The sequence below is a fragment of the Vidua chalybeata genome, chromosome 3 (genome assembly GCF_026979565.1).
Source record: "Vidua chalybeata isolate OUT-0048 chromosome 3, bVidCha1 merged haplotype, whole genome shotgun sequence".
Lineage (NCBI taxonomy): Eukaryota > Metazoa > Chordata > Aves > Passeriformes > Viduidae > Vidua > Vidua chalybeata.
The window spans coordinates 18557049-18578641 of record NC_071532.1 but is presented as its reverse complement, the minus strand read 5'-3'; the positions used below and the strand labels follow the sequence as shown (position 1 = coordinate 18578641).

The 21593-nt window shown below is 35.1% G+C and overlaps 1 protein-coding gene across 2 annotated transcripts in view; it reads left to right on the top strand.

The window, feature by feature from the left end:
* Window positions 1-21593, top strand: part of BTBD9 (BTB domain containing 9) — a 140969-nt gene that overhangs the window by 82473 nt on the left and 36903 nt on the right. For both annotated transcript variants that reach the window (XM_053937651.1, XM_053937650.1), the window contains exons 10-11: window positions 2085-2192; window positions 18092-18170. In XM_053937651.1, the coding sequence (XP_053793626.1) occupies window positions 2085-2192; window positions 18092-18170 (187 nt within the window). The remainder of the gene's footprint in view (window positions 1-2084; window positions 2193-18091; window positions 18171-21593) is intronic.

Sequence of the window (21593 nt, the reverse complement as noted above, 5' to 3'; positions counted from 1 at the left end):
TTAGGAAAACATGGCTTTGCTAAAAAAGTTTGGCATGGTAATTTGCCTGTAATGTGTTGCAAAGATTGTTGTTCCTGGCATAAAAAGTGGTCTTTGTGCTCAGTGTGCACTGGTGAATATTCTAGTTGTCACCTGAAAGTTTTTCACTGCTTATCCTGAAAGGCATTTCAAGCAGAGTAAATTCCAAATAAGTTCCTGTCAGTCTACATTCTGAGTCTCTCGTAAAAAGCTACTAGAGAAGAAATAAATTTTTATTTTCCTTCAGAAGTATCAAAGAAACAGAAATCTACATTTAGCATTCATGCAAAGTCACTTTGGGAAAGATGCCACTGACTTTAATTCACTCATTATTTGGTTTGTAATAATTCTAAACCATATGATTTTTAAACCTATTTAATGAGATTAGGTTGATTTGGAAGAGAGCAATTAAATATTTTTGAAAGGAACAAATATGTCCTGTTAGCCTTTTGCTTTAAAACCAAGCCAACTGTGTTTTAACTGTGGTATTGTTAGTTGAAATTACAGTCACCAGTTTGCTTCTGATATTCAAACTCTTGATCATAGCTTTGAAAACATGCATCAAGGAAACAGCAATGAGTCACCATGATAAAAAGAATTCTATCAAAAAACATAATTAGCTACATTTTGATAGACTTTTTGAAGGAAAACAAATTTAGGAATGTTTATGATTTTTCCTCTTTTTATCATTTAAAAGACTTGGTTTAAATATAAGTGTTAATTCAGGACCTGTTGATTAGTAGCAGTTACCAAATAGAGGATTGTAATTAGTAAACTTCTTTTTTTAACAAAATGCACTTCATTCAGTGTCTTTGGAGACCTTTCAGCTGTTGAAAAACAGAGTGGGGATAATCAGATGAAGGAGAGTTGTTGAAGTTGGGTGGTTATGTTTTGGGGTGTGGGGTTTTAAGTTTGTCATGATGCCACAGACAGCTCTTTATTTTTTAGTAAGTCAACTCTGATTTTTTTAATTTGCAAATAGACAGTATTCATATGTGCTAAAAGACTTGTTGAAAGTGTTTTCATTTAGCTTCTTAAAACTACCTTTAGCAGCATATTATTTCTGATAATATTAATGAGCTAGATTCAGCATCTGGGAAATTTATTTTGAATCTGCTTGGCCACTAGACCTAATTTCACTTTTAACACTGGGATTTCAAAAGCTGAAACGAAAGGGCTGAATTAGGATGTTTCCCTCTGTGCTTGGTGTTGGGAAGCTGTACCTCGAGTACTGTGTCCAGTTCTGGGCCAAATATCTCTTACAACAGGGAGATAATGCCCATATAAAGAAAAGTAAAGAAGATACATTTTTAAGATGTACATTTAAAGAAGATCTTACATTTTTAAGATACATTTAAAGAAGATATGGTTTTTGATAATACTTGAGCGAAATGCCATCCCTGATGCTTTTAGGCCTTCTCTGTAAGACAAGTACGGAAATCAAAGGCTATTCAATATCACTTAGTGCCCTTCCTGAAGGAGAGTGCATGTTTGTTAGAACTATTGTCTTTCTTTTTCTTCTGCCTTTTTAGCGATTTGTTTAACAATTGATTGTCTTTTTTTTTTCTTCTTCTTCTTCTGATGAACCGGGACTGGGAATTCCCACTTTTTAACTTTCTTTTTTTATATATATATTTCTGATATATTTTCCAAAACCAATAAAATACAATTAAGAAGGCAGCATAACCCTTTAAATCACCTAATTCTTTTTTTCTGTCCTCTCTTAAACTGACTTTTTGAAACAGATCTTTGCATCATTTCTAAAAAGGTCAATGCCACATGGCAAATCAATTAAAAGTATTTGGATTAATGTAGTAAATTAATGTTCATAAGTTGGTTATTATAAGCCTATGAGTCTATTACGGGCCTCAGGATAATAAGAGTAGAGACACCATAGTTTGAGATGGCAAAAACAGTGAAGACTTTGCTGAGTGTTAAAGGTACATTCCAGAAGAAACAGTTACATTTAGAGAGGATTAAGTGGAGAAAATAAAGGGCTGGAAAAAATTTAAAAGTTGGTTAAAATGTTTGTTTAACTTACCACTCAAAAACTTCTTCTTACGTAGGTTGCTGCTTTGGGACTGTGATGATCGGAGCTACAGCTACTACATTGAGGTTTCAACAAATCAACAGCAGTGGACCATGGTGGTGGATCGCACAAAAATTTCCTGCAAGTGAGTTTAGTTTTTTACACTCATTGGCACAAATTAAGAACTGGAAGCTGGGGTTTTTGGTGGGGTTTTTTTTTTCACTACTTACATGGGTTACTGTGAAAAGAATGATCATTGCATAACCTGTAGATTAATGCAAGATTTTCAGAATCAATTTCTTAAGATTGGTAGTGGTTCTTCAGACAATCAGTTGGATTCTTCATTCATAAAAAGTCTGCCTACTATACCCTTGGTTTTGTGATCACTAGAAGTTAAACTGTGTTTTTCTGGAGGTCACATGTTTATGGTGACCCCGGATGTCAAACCACCCTGCCTTGAGAAATGTGGTAGGAGAGGGAAGAGAGCATACTTGATAAAGGATTTCACTACTCAGATGTCTTTCTTTCTGCCTTATCAAAACTCATAAATGTATTGTATGACATCTGAAGAGAGTGAGTGTAGGGACCAAACCGTAATAGACCACACAGTTGCCAAAGCTTGACCTTGTCTCTGTTAAAAAGTAGAGTACTTGACTTATGCACCAAACGCTCTGCTTTTGAAAAGCACCCTTCCAGAGAAGAAGAGTGCTCCTTAAGCAGAGATAAAGAATAGAGAAAAATTTCCATTTTCATTTGAATACTTAAATCAGGAGAAATCAGGCATGAACACTCTCCAGCTGTATACTCTCTGTTGGCTTTACTGTAGTTTCCGTTGATAAAATCCATTCCTCAAGTATGGAAGAATAATTTAGCGCTGAGAGCCTTCTTAAACCATGTGATGATGATTCTAATTCCTAGCAAAGAATGACCTAGATACTGGTCGTGGGACTGGAAAGACAGTCTGCAAATTTATATATTATGTATCCAGAAACCAGGTATGCTCAGCATTCAGTGAATGTTGATGGGATGTGATTCCCTGATTAAACCCCAGGGAAGCTCAGAATTATAAAAATCTTAAATCTTTCATTTTCCCTGAGTCAGTTTTCCGTAAGATGTACTTGCTTTCTTTGGACAAAACTCAAGTCATCAGCTTATATGGGGCCAGCCCCCACCCATCTTGTATTTGTGCCAATCAAAACAAAATTGATTTTACAAATTCAGAGGTATTCTGAATTCTCAGTTTGTCACATCAAGCAAGAGAGTTATTCAGTCCTTTGTAGCAGCGCTGCTGACACACATTTTTCTAAAGTTTAAATTTCATCTCTTAACAAACAGTGTGACTCAAATGCTTTACAATGCACTCTAGATGTGTTGGTGAAGGAGAACTTGACGCGTCCTTTCAGTGCCTGTAAAGGGCAGGGTATTGATGAGCAGAAAACCTGGGTTCTGCCTGCAGGTCCAGAGAACGATTAAATCTTCACTCGTTCTCAAAGACATTTCAGCATAATAGATAAAACTCATCTTTTTGTCTGCCTCCAGCAGTGGGAGCACTAAAAGGCTGAAGCCACAAAAGGAAGAGAAAGAGATATCAGGAATCTTTGTGCACTTTTTCCTTATACATTTTGATACTGAAAGCCTTTTAACAGTCAAAAGGAGCACATGCTTAAGTATGCACAGTGCAGGTGAAATTGCTGATAGACTGCCCAGTTCAAATGTCTTTTCACCATGTTCAAACCATGCTTTTTTGCTTTTTTTGTTATTTTCAAAGCCTTAACCTTGAGCAAATAGAGGTACATCCCTAAAGTAAAGATAGCTGCCTTCTTTGGGTAGTACTTCAAAATCTCGATTCAAAACATAGATACTCTGGAACGTCTCAAAGCTGTGGTTGCAGGAAAAATTTTCATGTGGATTAAAGAATTGCATTTTGCCTAACTTCTTGCTCTGACAGATGTGCAGTCAGCTGGCATTATGCCAGTCTTTATTCTTGAAGTCTACAGACACAGAGTGTCCTAGCACTGTCTGTATCTGCTTTAAAGAGATAAAAAGGTCATGAAGCTAACAGAGTTCACTGGCCATCAAATTTCAGGTGATTTCCTTGGATCTGATAGCATTTTTTAATGTTCAATTTATATCTCTTGCCTTTATGATCAGAAATGTAGACTGGGTTTTTTTCAGTCAAAGAAAACTAAATATGTTTCATTTTACTTTCAGGTATGATTTGCAGAAATGCTGAAGTTACTTCAGTTCGAAAATTACTTGAATTCTAATGGCCGTTTGATAACCAAGTATATGTATCATATAAATATATGCAGTAATATCTGTAGTATCAATATTTTTTCTCTAGTAAATACATTAAATATATAAAATGCTATATAACTGCCAAATGCCACAATTGTTAGGACTGGTCTGTGAAGAACAGAGCATTGTAATTTCATAAAGTGTGTAATTACATACAGTACTGGCACTAAATTTTTTTACTGAAAAATACTGAAACACAGTATGATCTAAAAAAGGCATACTCTTAGTGTTTAAAAACAGTGGAATGTAGAATAGAAGAGACATCATCATTCAGTGGCTCATGTGCTGAATGAAGGCCCTCACTTGAAATTGTTGGGTAAAGTTTCAATGTGGTGGTAGAGATTTCTTAATGAAGAGGGGAAAATTGAACCAGTCACTACCTGGAATATGAGAAGAACTAATTTTTGGGTTAGTTTCTGTATTGAAAAAAAGAAAAAAGAGCTGAAATTGAAAACCTGGGGGGTTTACCATGAAAACAAACAACTTGTTTTCACTTCAGATAATTTTAACAGTGACAACAAATAGAGAAGATAGATTTGGATCTTAACCAGAATTAACAGATGCTGATAATGCAGAGGTGGTACAGTTTTTCTGGTTTACTGTCATAATGTAATGGTGAAGATACTCCTGCTGGATGCAAAGGATTTCTTTTTTATCTGTCCTTCCTCTTAGCATTCCATTTATAGTTTTAGTCTGCCTCTGAATTTCTTCTTTTGCTGATTTACAGGCTCCCCAAAGAAAAGGAATGTTCAAACTGAAGCACTGTGCCTGGGTTTGACTCACCATCAGGTTTAGGCAGACAGTTATCATGCCTGCATTTGGTAATTTTTATTAACCAGACTAGAGCATACAGGGATAGAAACAACAGTACCCTCATCTCTTTGTTCCCTGTATGGTTTTGAATGCTGTGCTCCTCTCTCACTTGGGTGAAACAAAACAAATCTTTTGCTAACATGGTCCAATTTTGCAGCTATTTTTTATCTCAGCCAAATCCTATTTTTTTTTATGAATATTTGACATCCCAGCCTGAAATGAACTAATCCAGTGTTGGTATAAAAATTGTCTTCACTTAGACTTGTGTCTTTGTTTAAGGAAAATAAGAAGTAGGTTTGTCCTTCCATGGGACTGTGCCCGCTTGACTGCAATATGCATACTGGAGATGTGAGTGCAATATAAGTGATTGATAAGGTCTTGAAATCCTGAGGTTACCCTTTCTGGAAGTAGTTCTGTGTTTAATATATTGCTGTAGACTGAAGAAAAATAATTCACTTGCTTTCCAATGTAGAAAATCAAAGTGGATGTAGTGAAAACATGGGAGAATTTCACAGGGGCCCACATTTGAAGAGACAGAATACTTCAGTGAGAAAATTTGCATTACTAGTAACATTTTCTATTAATTTTCCTGTCTTCAAAGATGTATGGGTAAGAGTTCTTTCTGTGGATAAGACTTTTTGCCTTCACTGTTTGCTGCCTGGCTTTATGGCTACCTGCTCTTGCAGTGGAGTTAGACTTTTGTGAAAGTCATTAGCCTGCTGTCTTGCAAATGTTCTCCTGAGGTCTCCAAATAATTTTTGCTCAATTGCTGGTGCAAAGGGGAAGATGAACCGTCTGCCAAACACCGACCTCAACAGACACCTTTAACAGTTGGGAAGTGGAAGAAAAACTATGAGAAAAAAAATTAAATTATGTTTAAAGAGCATGTACTGGTTTTGGCAGACTACTGAAGCATGAACTTCCCCTTTAAACTATCAGTGTGCTGCTTTAGGTTGTTTTAATGGCATTTTTAATGTAGTATTTTGTGTAAATTAATAATTCAGTGCTCAAAGGCAGGAAGTGACAGGCTACTCCTAACCTTTTCTTCTCCCAGTTTTAAAAGGCTGAAGAAAAAACTAGATGTCTGTTATCTTCACAGGGGAAGCTTGTGTACCTTCCCTAAGTGAGAGCCAATTTATGCATACTGGTTGTATAATTGACAATTTTCACATGCTCTGTGGAGGCTATTTTTTTTTTCTTTTCCACAATAAGCTGTTTTTCTCTACACAGTTTGACAGTAATGAAAAACAGTCATGTTCCCTTCTATTTTTAAAAACATTTATGATAAGTGGACTTGAGCGTGTTGGTGTTGAACAATAGAGACTTGCACTTGTTAGGAGAATTTGCTGACAGTGTCTGAAAGTCAAATGAAAAACAAAAGATACCAAAGGCCAGTAGGAGAACCAGACCTCACAGTTAATGACACTTCTGATAAAATAAACCCTACAAAGACAAATACTAAGCAGGCTATCACAGTGCTCATCAACTCAGTCCCGTTCTTCAAAGTTCTCTTCTTTGTAGTTACTGTGAAATGGATCTAATCCCTTGGCAGCAGGCATAGTATGTTCTATCTAATACTGTGATGGAATTTGGGAGATAATGAATATTGTTTTTAGATGGACAGTTCTAAACCTGTTTGTATCAACTGTCTGTATGGCTGGTTGACATTTTCTCATGGCAGGCATTCCTTGATTTCCAGGAGGTTTATAACATATTGCATTATACATGTGTTTTTAATTCTTTGTTATTCAGAATGTTCTGCTGGTATAAAATGTGTAAAAGCTTCCAAACTTAATTTCACATTTCCATTGCTTACTGAGTTTTTATTGTATAATAGCTATTTCAAGTTCTCAATTCTCAGTTCAGTTCCCCTCAATTTTTTTTTTTCTGTAGTTCATGTATAAATCTAATCAATACTTTCACATGAAACAACCTTTGGAGTCTGGATGCAAGGTCCATTATCAAAATTTATTAACTGTCTTCTGATTAATTTTTTCAGAATACTTTTCAACTCAGAGGTTTTTGCTCTTGTCTAGTGTTTCATATTTCTGCCTTATGACGTATTATGTGCATTTCAAGTTTTCATTCACTACTGTATTTTATTTGATAATAATTCACAGGTAAAAAACACCGAGAGAGATCTAGATCATGCACTTAACAGTCCTAAACCACTTTCCCGATGTACAGAAAAGTGTTTTCTATGTTGTCTGAGGATTTCTAGTGAGAAAATACTTCTGCTCTAAACAATAATAGTGGCAAATTCAAGTTGGGATTTTTTTCCTGGGTATACTTTTGTGAAACCAGGTTAATGTCTATCATAATACGATTATTTCTTCTGCTATGGAGATAATATTAGAAGTGTATGAATATCTTTCCTCATAACTGCAAGGGGCACATTATGTACTTATAGTTGTAGTTTCTTATATTTAACTACAAACACAGTAGTTTTTTATTATTGTCTTCTTCTAGTTCCTGCGCTTCACTGTATGATCCCATTTCTAGAATTCCCTTACATCAGTTTTCATTCATCATTATTCTCCTTAACTACTTCCACAGAACTGTTTTCTTGCATAATAAAATGGCTCAAATGTTTCTCAGCTCTTTCCAGCTGCCTGTATGCCTGCATCATTTTTCTTCTGTCGTATCCCATCAGTTTTGCATGCTTCTATTTTCCTGTCATACCTAGAATGAGAAAACATTTTTCCTAATTTCTATGTAGTCCTTAATTCTGTCTCATGCCTGAGCTCCTAAGTGGCAGGGTGGAACAGGATAAAAGGAACTGTTCTTGTGCCTCTGATGTCAAGCAGATTTTTTTGACCATACTTCGTCATGTTTTACATGAAGTTAATTCAACTGCAAAACTCTTCTTGTAGCTCTTCTTCTATCAAATGAAGTATATTTCAACTATGATTCATCCTATTTATTTCACATGAAGCAAATTTCATAGCAACTTTGTGAAATCCAGATGCCTGCTCCAGGGTTGTCGAACTCACTGTAGCCACATTCATACAATACAAAATGAAATATATTCAATCAAGTTGTCTGGGAAATTGCTACACTGTGAAGCTCAATCTCAAGTCTCACTTCACAAAAATAAACTAAGAGTTCTCATTAGTGTGTTCATTATCCCAGTAATAATGCCTACTGGAACAAGTCAGACAGATATAAAGGGTCATTTTGTATAATTATTGAGCTTTTAAGCCCTGCACGATAGAGGCATTGAAGTACATATTTTTCCCTGAATTTATATGCTCACATTTTCAAAAGATTCTAATAAGGCAAAAGAAGAAAGACTCCAGCTTCACAGTGCTGTCTTACTAAGCACAAAGAATTAAGATTTCACAGAGAGAAGCCAGAGTTTCCATTTCAGAGTATTAGGAGCCTCTCAGCAGTGTAGAATTTCTGCATCTAACATTTAATTTGCTAGCTTCTATTTTAGATGATTCTAACTTGATTGAAGAAGGGTCTGGCTTCTTTAAAGTTACATTTCTTAACAGCAATTCAGGATCACAAGGTTTTCAAATTGTTAATTTGTCTTTTCTATTTTTCCACTTCTGCCTTCGGTTCCTTATGTTTGCTTTTCAGCCACAAATATATAGATCTTTTGAGCAAGCCTTCAACAGAGTAACAAGGAGCTGCACAGTGCAGTGCCCTATTCTGCCTTAAATGTTTTTTCATGTTTACCATATTCATTCAAAGTTTTGCCTTGCTCCATTTTGCCTTGTGACTGCCATGGTCTCGGCTCCTCTTCACACAGGTTGCTGTGAGGAGAGTTGTAAAAACACCTCAGTATATCTGACATCAATTTGGATGTTAGCTCAGTTCTGCCTCAGAGAAAATAAGCAATACCAAATAATACCTGTTTCTTTTAGCTGTTGAGTTTTTCCCCCATGCCAGCAAAGACTTGAGTGTCTCTTTGGAGAGCAGCAAAAATAGTTAAATTAAAAATAGATACATGTATTGCTATTGCCATCTAGAAAAAAATACTGTAGGAAAAAAAGGCAATTCGGTATGTGTAAAATATTTGTAGTATGGTCTTTTATTCAAAAAAAAAAAAAACAAAACAAACACTCATTTACTTTTAAGAATTATTATTATTATCTTGTGGCAGTACATTGGCTTGCCTTCACAGTCTTAAATTCTCTCTCTTGAAGATGTCTGTGCATGCATGCTTATACCCACATGAATGTAGGTGTACCCACACATGCAGCCTCTCAGCACCTGTATAAATAAATATAACTACCAAAAAGTTATCCAAATTGTACGTGTCTCCTGTGAAACTGGCCCATTTATCTGCTTGAGATAAGAAAGGAATGCCTAATACCTGAACTGTTGTTTTGTGGCTATGTTTGTTTACTTTGAAATTCATTGTTGATTAAGATAATAAACTAATGAATTAGAGATACCCAAATACTCATGACCTAGAATGTAAGGGGGGGTTTTTGTTTTCTATTGGCCTTTCTTACAGGCAGAATTCAATAATACATCAACTGTTGAAATCTCCTTGTACTGTCAGGAGGCCAGTCAGGTGTTAACATGTCAAATCAAGAGGTTTGCCCTCATTCAGTTGTAGATATTCAAGATCTAATTTCATCAAAACTCTGAAAAGTACCCATTTGTTTATGCTGGCCAAAACAGGTATGGTCTTTAGGGTTACAAATGTTTTGCATTGAGATTCATGCAGTATTAAGCCATTGATTTATTCACAGTAATGTTTCTACCAGGACTGATTATAACCATGAAACACAAAGCTGAAGAATTATTATATCTTTAGGTTCATCCTTTGAGGTTTTCTGCACTGTGTGGCATGCGGTCTATTTTTTTAGAATAATGCTTTGTCAGTTTGTTTTACATGCTTAAAGAGATGATGCTTCCATTTTGCTCTTTGCTTTTCTATTACACTGAATTCTCACAGTAAGAATTTTTTATTTCTCAATATCAGTATAGAATATCATCATATGACCTAATTTCATTCCATTATTTTTCTTCTATACTTGCAAACTAATTTTTCTTCCTTAATGGATTTCATATATTTAATGTACCTATTTATGAAATCATTCTACCTTTTTCCTGATACCTTTTCCATTCTACCTTTTCCTGATACCTGTTTGCTATGCAAACAAGTTTTGCCTGATTTTGTTTTGTGCTCTTTCATCATGAGTCGTGTTTTCTTTCTTTTTAAAATTGTATTTGTGAAATTTTACCCAGTTCTTTGTCTATAAATTTAGAAGGCAGAGAGTTCCCAACTAAATACTAAAATTCAGTTTACCAGACACTACTCTGAGGGATTTTCATTCTTCCTGTTCAAAAAGTAACCAAAGAAAAGTTGTATATGTTACTTTTGTCTCTCTTGGTTCACTTCACTCTCATGTCTAAAATTGCTGCAGTCCTGGAGTCAGATTCAGAGTTTTTAGTGGGTGAGTTTCAGTCTGAGGTCACAAGGCTTTCCTTTCTGACATTGAGGTTAATAGATAATTCAGTGTGGTAGTAGAAAGGGTAACAGTTTTCCTCCCTTCCATTACCAAACCTCAATATGCTTGTATTGCTGTTGGGAGGAGGCACATGCTGATTTACTTTTTTCACTGTTTTATTCTTTTTTTGGAGGCTGTGGTTCAATTTACTGCATTCCTTGGAGGTTTGACATGTCAATTAGATGTTATCGACTGTAATAGAAGAGCGGTTGCTGTAAATGTGAAGTTTTTACGAGTGGGCCGTGAAATTACACCCTGGGGAATGTAAGAGACAAGTGCGATAAATAGCGTTAGTGTACACACCACAAAGAAACTGATTAATAGGGAGCATGTTTCTGCCTCATATCTCTAAAAGAATTGCTTATATATTTGTTTTTAATCAACTTTTTCATTGGTATGAAAAGCTACATAATAAAAGTAGCCCACAATCTGTTGTAGATTTATGGGGACAAGAAGTTTTCAAAGTTGAAAGCATCCCATTAATTGTATTATTGGGTTTCTTATTGCATTGGATAGCTTTTCATATCTTTGCTACCAATGTGAACATCAGGAGCATTAACTATTGGTAACAAGTAAGCACAAAAAACCCAATTCAGCCTCTAGGATTATGCAGACTTGTCATGTGCATGTATGCTCTGATGTACACAGAAGGAAGATGAACTCTCAAGTTATTCCAGTTCACAGCCTTTGTCTGCTGTCAACTTTGTCTGCCACTGCCAATCCCCGGGGATGTGTGTGTAGATACTACATGCACAGTTCTTGCTACAACATAGAAATTTGGCTCATGGCATTCTGCCAGTTTCCAGCAAATTGCTAATAATTTAATTTTATGTAACATTTTAAAATGTAAGCTATATTTTGGGGAGTAATGAAAGGAGACCTGTTGAAACTGAAAAAAGGTGTAAGCAAGCTAAATTATATGAGCTTATGCAGTACAGAAATGCTAGCAGTTGCCTACATTGGTATGTGGAAATATTTGAAAATTGATTGCTTCATTTAGATAGAAAGATAATGATTACATTCAATTTTCCCATTGTTTAATTTGACTATATTTTAGCATTTTCTTCTTGTAATAATTTTTCTAAAAAATATAAAATGTCAGCACTGAGGCTTTGAAAGCAGGTGTTACTATATGGAGTCTTTCAAGTGAGAAGTTTTATAAAGCTGTCAGAAAGCCTGTACAGATTTCATGAAATCTATTATATGTCAGAATTCTTTTTTCTAGTAAGTCTGTTTTATCAAGCCCACATTTTGTTTCTACAACAAATCCTATGCAATAGAACATGTATAGCAGTTTAGTAAAGCATTCTTATAGAGGACAGATATTTTGTTTGGATTGGTGCAAGGGACCAAATCGTAGAAATTATCCTACAAATAGCTATGAATTTAGTTCAGATGCTTTCAGAATTATGCAATCCTTATGGGAAGTATATTTACAATAAAAACTTTTGAGGGAAAGTTTCCCAAAAGGTATTCAGGCATGTTTTCACTTGTCAATATATAAAGTTATATATATATATATATATATATATATGTAACAAATACTGCAAGAGGCGACTTCTAATATTTATTATTATTCTCACATTTATTCTAGACTCTTGTAGTATTTATACAAACCATTTTTATTACCCCTTGTTATTACTTAAAGTCCTTTTTGACTGTTTGGTGTTTTTTGGGTTTTTTGCCAACACGTGTAATTAGGTCCGTTTTGCCTCCATCTCTGAGAGGCGCAGATAAAAATTGTTACTTCTAGCTTGGATCTTCCTTGCTTCCTTAGGAGTCCCATGTTTCATAGTCCACCTTTTGAGAAAGTGATGTCATGGTCACAGCATGAGATGGAAACTCAGTTTTGGTAGACCAGTGCTAGAATTTATCTTAATTGGCTTCAATTTATAAACCAAAACATTGATGACCTTTGATTCCTAACAATATTTTCTTTCTCATGCTTTGTCTTCCGCCCTCAGTAGCTTGGGAGGCTGAATAGCAAGGGATTGGCTGAGCTGGCTACTCAATCTGACTTCCTTAAGGGTCTGTCTTTCTGAATTCCTGTGTTAAGGTACAGCTGTAACAGGAGAGAGGGAGTATTACTTCCCTTCATTGTTTAGTACTGTTATGGTGGAAAACATGGGTTTTATAGGCAATTTATAAGGTAGCTCTAGACCTTTTTATAACAAAGAGTATCTGTACAACAATTACTTTTATAGCATTTATGGTGTGTGCTTCTGTGTTTATTTTATAGGTACTCCATAAGAAAGGTTAGAATGGTATTCATTAACAAAGCAGGGGGTGTAACATAACATGCAGAACATACTGTGGCACTCTTCCAGTCTCAGTAAGCTTACTTATCTGTGCACACAGTTTTTTTATTTGGCAGCATCACATGCTGGTTACAATCTGCCTTCTTTATATCAGTACAGTCATCAGACTAATATATAGAAAAAGGACACAACTCTTCTTTCATTGTCCTGTTACCTGCTTTTACAAATTCCATTAAAAATACATAGTTAGGGATGAAAAAGCCAACATCCAAATAAGCTAAGTGTTTCATGACTTACTGTAGAATGAGGCATAAGTAGACAAATATTAGAAAATAAAATGGAGGTTAAATTTGCTTCCCAGTCTTTGCTTTTTTTTTTTTTTCCCCTTGGAATGAGGAACAGAAATATGGAAGTTGTATGTCATCTTGGAAAATGAGGAGACATGATGTGCACATTGAAAATGTACATGCTTAGCCTAAAGCAAGCCTTGGTAGGAATATGATATGGTTATTATAGCTTGATGAATGTTAGTTACATGTAACAGCTTTCTCTTTTGTCTGACACTGGGTTTCAGTTCTGATCAGTGCTGCTCTGCTAAGCCCACAGTGTGGTAGTATTCTGTAGTTCCATTGGTTCATTAGAAAACCTCAATAAAATATAAGCTTCCACTTCTTTCTTAATTTGTTCTTTCTGGAAGAGAAGGAAATAATGGGGAAGAATCACTATTTATGTCCCATTATGTGTAATAAATCTTTAGAAAAATAGCAGCTTTTCTTAGAAATAACTGGGAAAATATTCCAAATGCTGAGAAAACCCATTATGTTCTTTAGGAAGTAAGTTGCTATTTTGGAGTTATAGATAGTTTAATGAATAGCAGGGCATTAATTTGGTTTACCTGGACATCAGAATTTCTTGCATTCTTCTTGCAATAGCCTAAAAAGGAAAAAGACAAGAAGAAATATGAAAGTGGGGTGATTTCTAGTGATCTTTTTCCTTTCTCTGAATAGAGTATGGTGAAGAGATTGTGAGATACACAAAGCCATCAAGTTTTCAGCTGTTGCTGTTGGAGAGGTGAAAATTCTTGGCCCAAGAGTCTGTTTATATGTTTAAACAGAGAAAGTGATTTTCATTGCAAGAAGCTCTAAGTGAGACAGGCAGTCTCAGAGAATAAGAGAGCAAAAGATAATTATCTAAATTATGTTCAGGCTATTATAGAAGACGAATATAGTTAAAATGTAATTAAATATGACAGGCTCACAGGATGCAAGCATGGCTTTGGAATGCTAATCATCAATTACTGTTTTTCCTTAGGGGAGTCAGGCAGAACAAGAGTTAGAAGGTGTGTGGCTGAGGTGAGATGCAGAGTGTTAAACACTGTAGGACTGTAACGAGGCTAATTTCTTTTTTAAAATGATGCTGCTAGCCAAACAACTTGTAGTGCTGCATTTCAGCTTGAGCATCCTGGTGTAAATCTGAGTAGGCTACTAGTCCTGGGTCTTCTCTTTGAGATGGAAACCTCAGCTTGACGCAGTGATTATTTCTGTTGTGAAAGCAATGACCAGAAATGCTGCAGACTGAGCCAGCAAATCTAAAACAAATCAACTAGCAAGATAGGTGTCAAAGCATAAAAAATATCAACACTGCCTGAATATTTAATAAAGCTAAACCCTGAAAACTATATTTGTTATGGGGTCACTAATAAGCTGTGTAGAGACACAAAAAGTCCAAAAGACAGCAATGTCATTTTATGAGAGAAGTAAATTCTGATAGCTTCTTTATGTTCTTTATGACCATGTCCCAGGTAAAGACAGCAAAAGTATTGCCAACAGTTTGAAAGATTTGTTTGTTTGGCATATGGGGAGTAAAGGTGAAGAAATGCCATCCATTATACAGGACTCTCTAATCCCAGGCTAAAAATGAAGTGTTTTTGATCTGCTTTAATGCTGTTGTTCTGGTATAGTGTGACTTATGTGTGAATCAATGTGAGAGCAATGTATAAAGTTTGGAGGACATTTTTGTAAAGACTCTCAAAAGTGATTTTGAGAATAGAAAGACAAGCTTGTGTGAGGAAAGTATAAAATAAGCACATATGCAAGGTAGGACTAGATAAATGACATGACTACAAAACAATTTGCAAAATAGAATTTCTACAGAGAAACTAAACTGAAATTATTAAAATAGTACCAGCAGAGATAACTATTAGTAAAAAAGGTTAAAAAGAAGCTTGAGGATTACCTATGATGTCTTTAATTGAGGAACACCACTGAAAAATTGTTATGGCTCTATACATTAATAGAATTCAAAGTAAATTTGTTATATCAGCAAAAAATGCAAAAAAGAGGTCAGATATGCCTTGATAATGTTCTGTCAGAAATCTCTCTTCTCATAGGGATATAGTTACATGCATAAATGATCTCTTTGCTGCATAATAATATCTATACTGTAGAGGTATTGCCTTGCATATATTGACATTATCAAATGTACTGTTGCAGTCAAATCCATGCATCTTTCTAGTGAAGGTTTGCCTTGCTTATTTCAAAAATTATTCTTTCCAAATCCACTTGGCTTGTTTTCTATTTGGCTTTTCTCCTTTTTGCTAAGAAAATAAAATGAGACACCTAATTTTCTCATTATGCAATTAAGTATTAATTCTCTAGTGGCAATATTCTTGAATTTTAATAACTCACCTACTAATTGTATGTAATTATGACTTTTTTTTTCCAATGAGAAAAGACTAAAATGGACACACCAAAATAGTAAATATTCTTAGGACTGAGTTTACTGAAAATGCTATCACCCCCTCAAGAAGTTTTTTTATTCTTTTCCATTATATTTTAATATTATTAAAGGAGCAATTATAATCCAATCCTAATAATACCATTGTAGCAGAAAGTAAGGACTTGCAATTCAGTGGGAAGTGAACAATCATAGGAACTTCCTGGAGGAGCTGATCTGGAAGTATATCATCAAAACAATCTTCAGAGATCTTTTTCTCAATCTCTCTTACTATCTGTTGTGCTCTTCAGATGTATTCCCAAATAGATGCATCAACTTCCCTGGTATCACATCATAGCACTGACAATGGTATTTATTGCCATGCTTGGAAATTCTGCACTGAACTTTTGCAATGTGTATCTGACCAGTGCTCTGAAATAGTAGAAATAAATACAGACCACTTCTATTCTATTATATGAACTCTAATTAATGTATTTTCTTACTACAGAGCACAAACTCTACATTAGTGTCTAGGGAGGCACAGGCTCTTCTTAATAGCTTCTTTAGGATTTTAAACTCTTCTATGTAGCATAGCTTTAAAATGTTTTCCAAATCACTAGAAAGCAAACTGGTTTTTACATACAATCATCGTTCTCCTTGCATAAAGTTTTTGTGTGTAAATGTCAAAGCATATGCATAATGCTTTGTTATGAGAAGTAGTGCTATTATCATCTCTTTGTCCCAGCCTCTCATCTTTGGGACACTGTAGTTCAAGATAACAAGTTCTGTTTGCCCATGGAGATTGACTGACTGTACTAGAGTACTGTTAGAAGGGATGTCAAGAAGAATAATTCTCCTGTTTAGGGGGGAAATGTTTAAATCATAGCAATCTTTCAGGTCTTGGAACATTCAACAAAATAGTCTATTCTCATTTTATATTTTATTTAGAGTATGAAGAAACAGCCTGAGTTTTAAAATAGAGGTATAGCCACATAAGGGATATAAATAAACCATACCATTAGGTAGATAACTGCCTACCTCTGAGGCCTGCCACAAACCACACCTTTCTGTTACCATGAATGACTCTAATTACACCCATGACTTCACGGAGTAAGACCAGTAAACTACTTGGAATTAGGACTTGATTGGATTTGTAATCTTCTTTAAGCAAATATAATGAGACAGCAGTGATAAAAGTAATAGCCAACTAAATTAAGCTGTGAAATTCTGTGTTTGTGACAAAAGGAGTTTTCCCAACAAGAGAAGAATCAGCTGTCGGACAAGCAGTCAGCAATGAAGCTGTTCATACTGGCAGGCTTTGGGGTAGTCTGCTGGTAGGGAGTAATATTCTATTCCAGTTTTGCTTTGGTCCCCTTTTTCTTACATGAACACTTCTGAAGGTATTCACAACCCATTCTGGAAAACTATCCAGCTTTTTTCCATAGTAAATTAATCAAGTTAGACCTAACTTAATTTTATTTCTGAAGCCTTCTGTGATAGAGTCTGGTTTGGCTGAGAAATTAAATTCTGGAACTTTTTTTCACGTTTTATGAATATAAAATAATTTAAATTTTAATGTGTTGAAGTACTAAACTAGTGGAAAACTGTTTAGTTAGGTGCGCAACTGAAACTTCTAGTTCCTAGTATTCTTTTTATTTGTTCTGTGGTACTGTGAGCACAAGTTACGGTGTCCTTTTCCTGCTGTGTATTAGGCTGCTTGAGGTGTTGCACCTCACTCAGATCAGATGAGTATGAGTGAGAAACAAAGATTATAGTGGTCCCAATGTACCTCTAATGTTCTCAGTCTAGCCTGAAAATTATACACCAGCTCTGGAAGAGTGGTCTGTTCTCACTGCCACTGTGTCAGGATAAGGAAGTGCTCACAACCTAAACTGCAAATGGTGCTTTTTGACATTTGTAACTTCCTGGGAGGACCTTGGTCCACACAAAGAAAGCTTGGCTCCTCTTGCTCTACTGCTCCACTTAAGAGTGTAAAAAGTTTGAGGTTTTACATGGTTTGGTTTGGGGATTTTTTTCTCCTACAGTTGTAATTTTCTTTAACGAAACTCTGGTAATTCCTTGTGAGAAGTTAATACTAGGATGCACTTTTATTTATCTGACTTTTTTTTTAATCTAATACAGTCAATATTAGTCAAGGATTTTTTTTTGCTTTGATCCAGGCCTTTTTTCTTTGAATATTTTCTTAACTTTCAGCTTCAAGAGTATGATTGTTGTCCCTGCATACAAATTATAGTGGTATAAGGTATGTATGAAATTGCATAAGCAAAGTCAAGACACTTAAAAATGAGGAAGTAGTGCTGGAAATTCAGGCAATGAAAAGTGTTTCTCCATTTGCCCAATTAGGTTTTCCATTTGCCCTGTTAAGTGATGATAGTACATACTGTCACTTGAATGCATTATGTGTGTTTTACTGGAGCCTTTTGTGATTGTGTTCAATATTTGTATGTCCTTCTGAATTTTCTTTGTAGATCCTGGCAAACAATCACTTTTGATAAACAGCCTGCGTCTTTTATCAGAATAGTTGGAACTCGCAACACAGCTAATGAGGTAAGGAACTTCTAAAAAACCCTATATTCTTCAAGAATATACTACAACACAGTTTGTCATATATTGCAGTGAAATTGATAAAGCCGTCTCAAATGTACATACTTCATCTTTTTGGTCTGGCAATCTAGCAAAACACTTGAACGATGTTGTTATGTGTTCCTTGTTTTGACCTTTCCACACTGCCATCAAACACTCCTATTGGGTTTGGTTTTAAATTAATCCTTATTTTGATGAACAATTAAAATACCAATTTAGTGCACTAGAGAAAGGTATATGGTCTCTGATATACTTGGGTTTTATCACCCATATATTTTCTTTTTAATTAACAAAACATAAGAAATATCTCATCATTCAGAAGAAAATCTTATTTGCATAAGATTCGCTTAAAATTAATTTTCATGCCTGGTAAATCAGTTGACTAATAGTGGCCAAAGCAGGAGATTTTTTTCATTTTATACAGAAAAAAAAATTATTATAGCCCATTAAGTGCAATATTATCCCTTCTTTGTTTACTTGTGCTTCTCTCTTTTGTAGTCATTGTGTATTGTCTCACATGAAGTCCAGATTTTACTCTTGACTTCAGTGAAACGATTTACAATATGTGAATTTAAGAGTATATGTATGTCTTCGTGAGATTAGGACTTAATATGACATTAACATTAGGACTTCATATAACATTATAAGAGGCACCAAAAGCCAGTGTTTGTGTGTATAGACCTGCCTGTCTGTGTCCCACATGTGTAGCTCATCACCAAACATGGTACTTTGATGCTTTACACTAAGCTTGGGGTAGCACTACTACATTTGGATTAATTAGAATTTGTCAGCTCCAGAGGTGAGGTCTTCTGATTGTATTTAGCTTTTGGGGCTGCTGGTTCCTAATCACTGGGGGCATCGTCCAATGGCATTGTCTGTTCACAGTTGTAGCACAACTCCTGCAAACAAAAGCAGCACCAGATAGCAGCATTTCAGCCAACAACTGGAAAGTAGCTGACCAAACAACAGAACTGGGAATGCAAATTTTTAATTTGTGTTTCTCAGCAGTGTCTCCCACCATGTACAGTTCAGCCTCAATGAGTCCTTAGAATTAGTGTCAGAAGCTGCCTATGGGGTAGTACATGTGTGAAGAAGGCTTCTTCCATTACTGATCCATATTGACAGTCTTGTTTCCTCTCATGCCAGTGTTTGTAAATTTCCAACTCTTTGTTAAAAAAGAACGAGGTGCATTGCATAAACTTAGTAATGCAGGAAACATTGCTTTCAGCTTTGAATTCTTGAAGGTAGCTTTAAGCCCTGAATAGCAATGGCCTTTTAGCCATAACTCTAATTTTAAATTGGTTACTTTTGCCGAGGAATTTAATATCCTGTATAATTACTTATATAGAGCACTGCGTAACTGTAGTGAAGATGAGTATGGATAGAAGTTACAGCCATTCATGTAGTGTCTCAGTTGAATTGTAAAAACATGCTGTTCTCCTTTGTCTTTTCCTCTTTTGTCTGTAAAATCTGCATCCAGCACTAATTTGGTTTTTTATTTTTTAAATTATTTCTTTTAATGCCTATAGAGGAGGAACATTGTCAGTGTGTACATATTACTATATTACTTTTATATATATATACAAGAGGGTCTGTAACATTTTGTCATAGATTTTAGTTTTCCAAAGAAAGCAGCAAGATATTTTTCATATTTACAAATTAAATAGGAACAATGTAACCAAAGTCTTGGTTTGTTCCATAGTCTCAGTAGTCTCTTCAGTAAGAATACAAGCAGCATCCAGAATTACTTGCCCACAGCTGATTGTACAGTATGTCAAACCATTGTTATTTTAAATAAAATATACAGCATATTCAGCAGCACATTCTTATCAAGGAGTGTTACTGTAATAGGTACAAAATAATCCTTACTTGTTCTACCTACACATACTTTTGAACTTTGAAACACAATCTGTACATCCTAAAGGGAAGAGTTGATTTTTTTAATTTAAAAGAAATCCCATAAAATTTCTGCATTTTGTGAATTCTTTAATCTTTTAAACTCATCTTTTCCTCACCATGTTTTCCAAGTTTTGAAAGACATATTCACAAATTTTTTGACCTGGAGTTTGAATAGCTTTTGGTATATTAGAACATGATAGAAGTGTAACTTTGTTTTCTCGAGCTTACACACTTTTTACTTTAGTAGAGAAAATAATTATTTTTCCTTGTCATCATTTATTTGTCAGATAGGTCACCTGATACTTTATGTAAGTTTTCTCTTGTTATTCCTCTCCAGTATCACTGACCTGGAAAGGACACCTAGCTGCTGATGTGAGAGCTTTATCTGACAAGTTACTGTGCCAGTGTATTTGTACTTGGCCTTCCTGCTTTGCATGTCCAACCTCTCTTAAAATATCCATGAGAAGTAGAACATGATGTGGGTCAAAGGATGATCCTGAACTGTCTTTTTTTTTTTTCTTTTAAGAGAAGCACATGCAAGATTGTTTGTTTTAGTGATACTGTTCTGAAATGCTTAATTCTGATACCGGATGAAGCAGCTGGGCTCGACTGTGCTTCTCAGGCTTAGGCTTCTCCCACACACTGTATTCTTTATATGCTGAGGTGGCGGAGTAACTGAGAATAATGTTTCAAATTCACAGACTTGTCAATGTGCCACATGTTCTGACCATTAAGAATTTAATACGAAAGAATCAGTAAAAATGAAAGTTACAATTTAAGAATTGTGTACTTCTGACTTTCTAGACTAGTATTAGCTAAATTTCAGGGCTATCCACACTATGTTTAAAAAGACTGTATCACTATGTGAAGTGAGATTTTAAATGAGACGTGCTATTATTGTGGGATACAGTAAAAATGCGGAATCTTCTGGATTAGAGACCTCCATCACATTCTGTGCTTCCTTTCAAGGAAAGCAGCATCTTGCAGAGCTACACAGATGAATGTTCTTTTCTGCAAGGCCTTATCCTGAAAAGTGCAGCTGGAAAAATTACAATACCTGTTATTTTAAAATGGGATGAGTACAAAAGGGACTTCTCTAGAAGTGTAGATAAATACAAAAATTGGCTTCTCAAGAACTTCTCAAGAACAGATGGAGAGAATGTATGCCAATATAGGAATTAGTTCAGCTTTGGGAAAAAAAAAAGAAGAAATGCAGAGGAAAACCATTTTGTGCACATGTGTCTCTATGTGGGTGCTGGTGCAGATTTGTAATCTGTTCATATATGTATATATAAAGGCATAGCAATACATCTTTATGTGAGCATGAGTGTATATGTAGAAATATAAGCACATATTGCAATGTATCTGCATAAAAAACTTACACTGAGGAGCACAAGAAAATATAATGGGGATTAAAAAAAAACCAAGCAGTGACTGAAGATATTTTTAATTCATTTTATGTATGCTGTCAGAATTCGAATTAGCTAG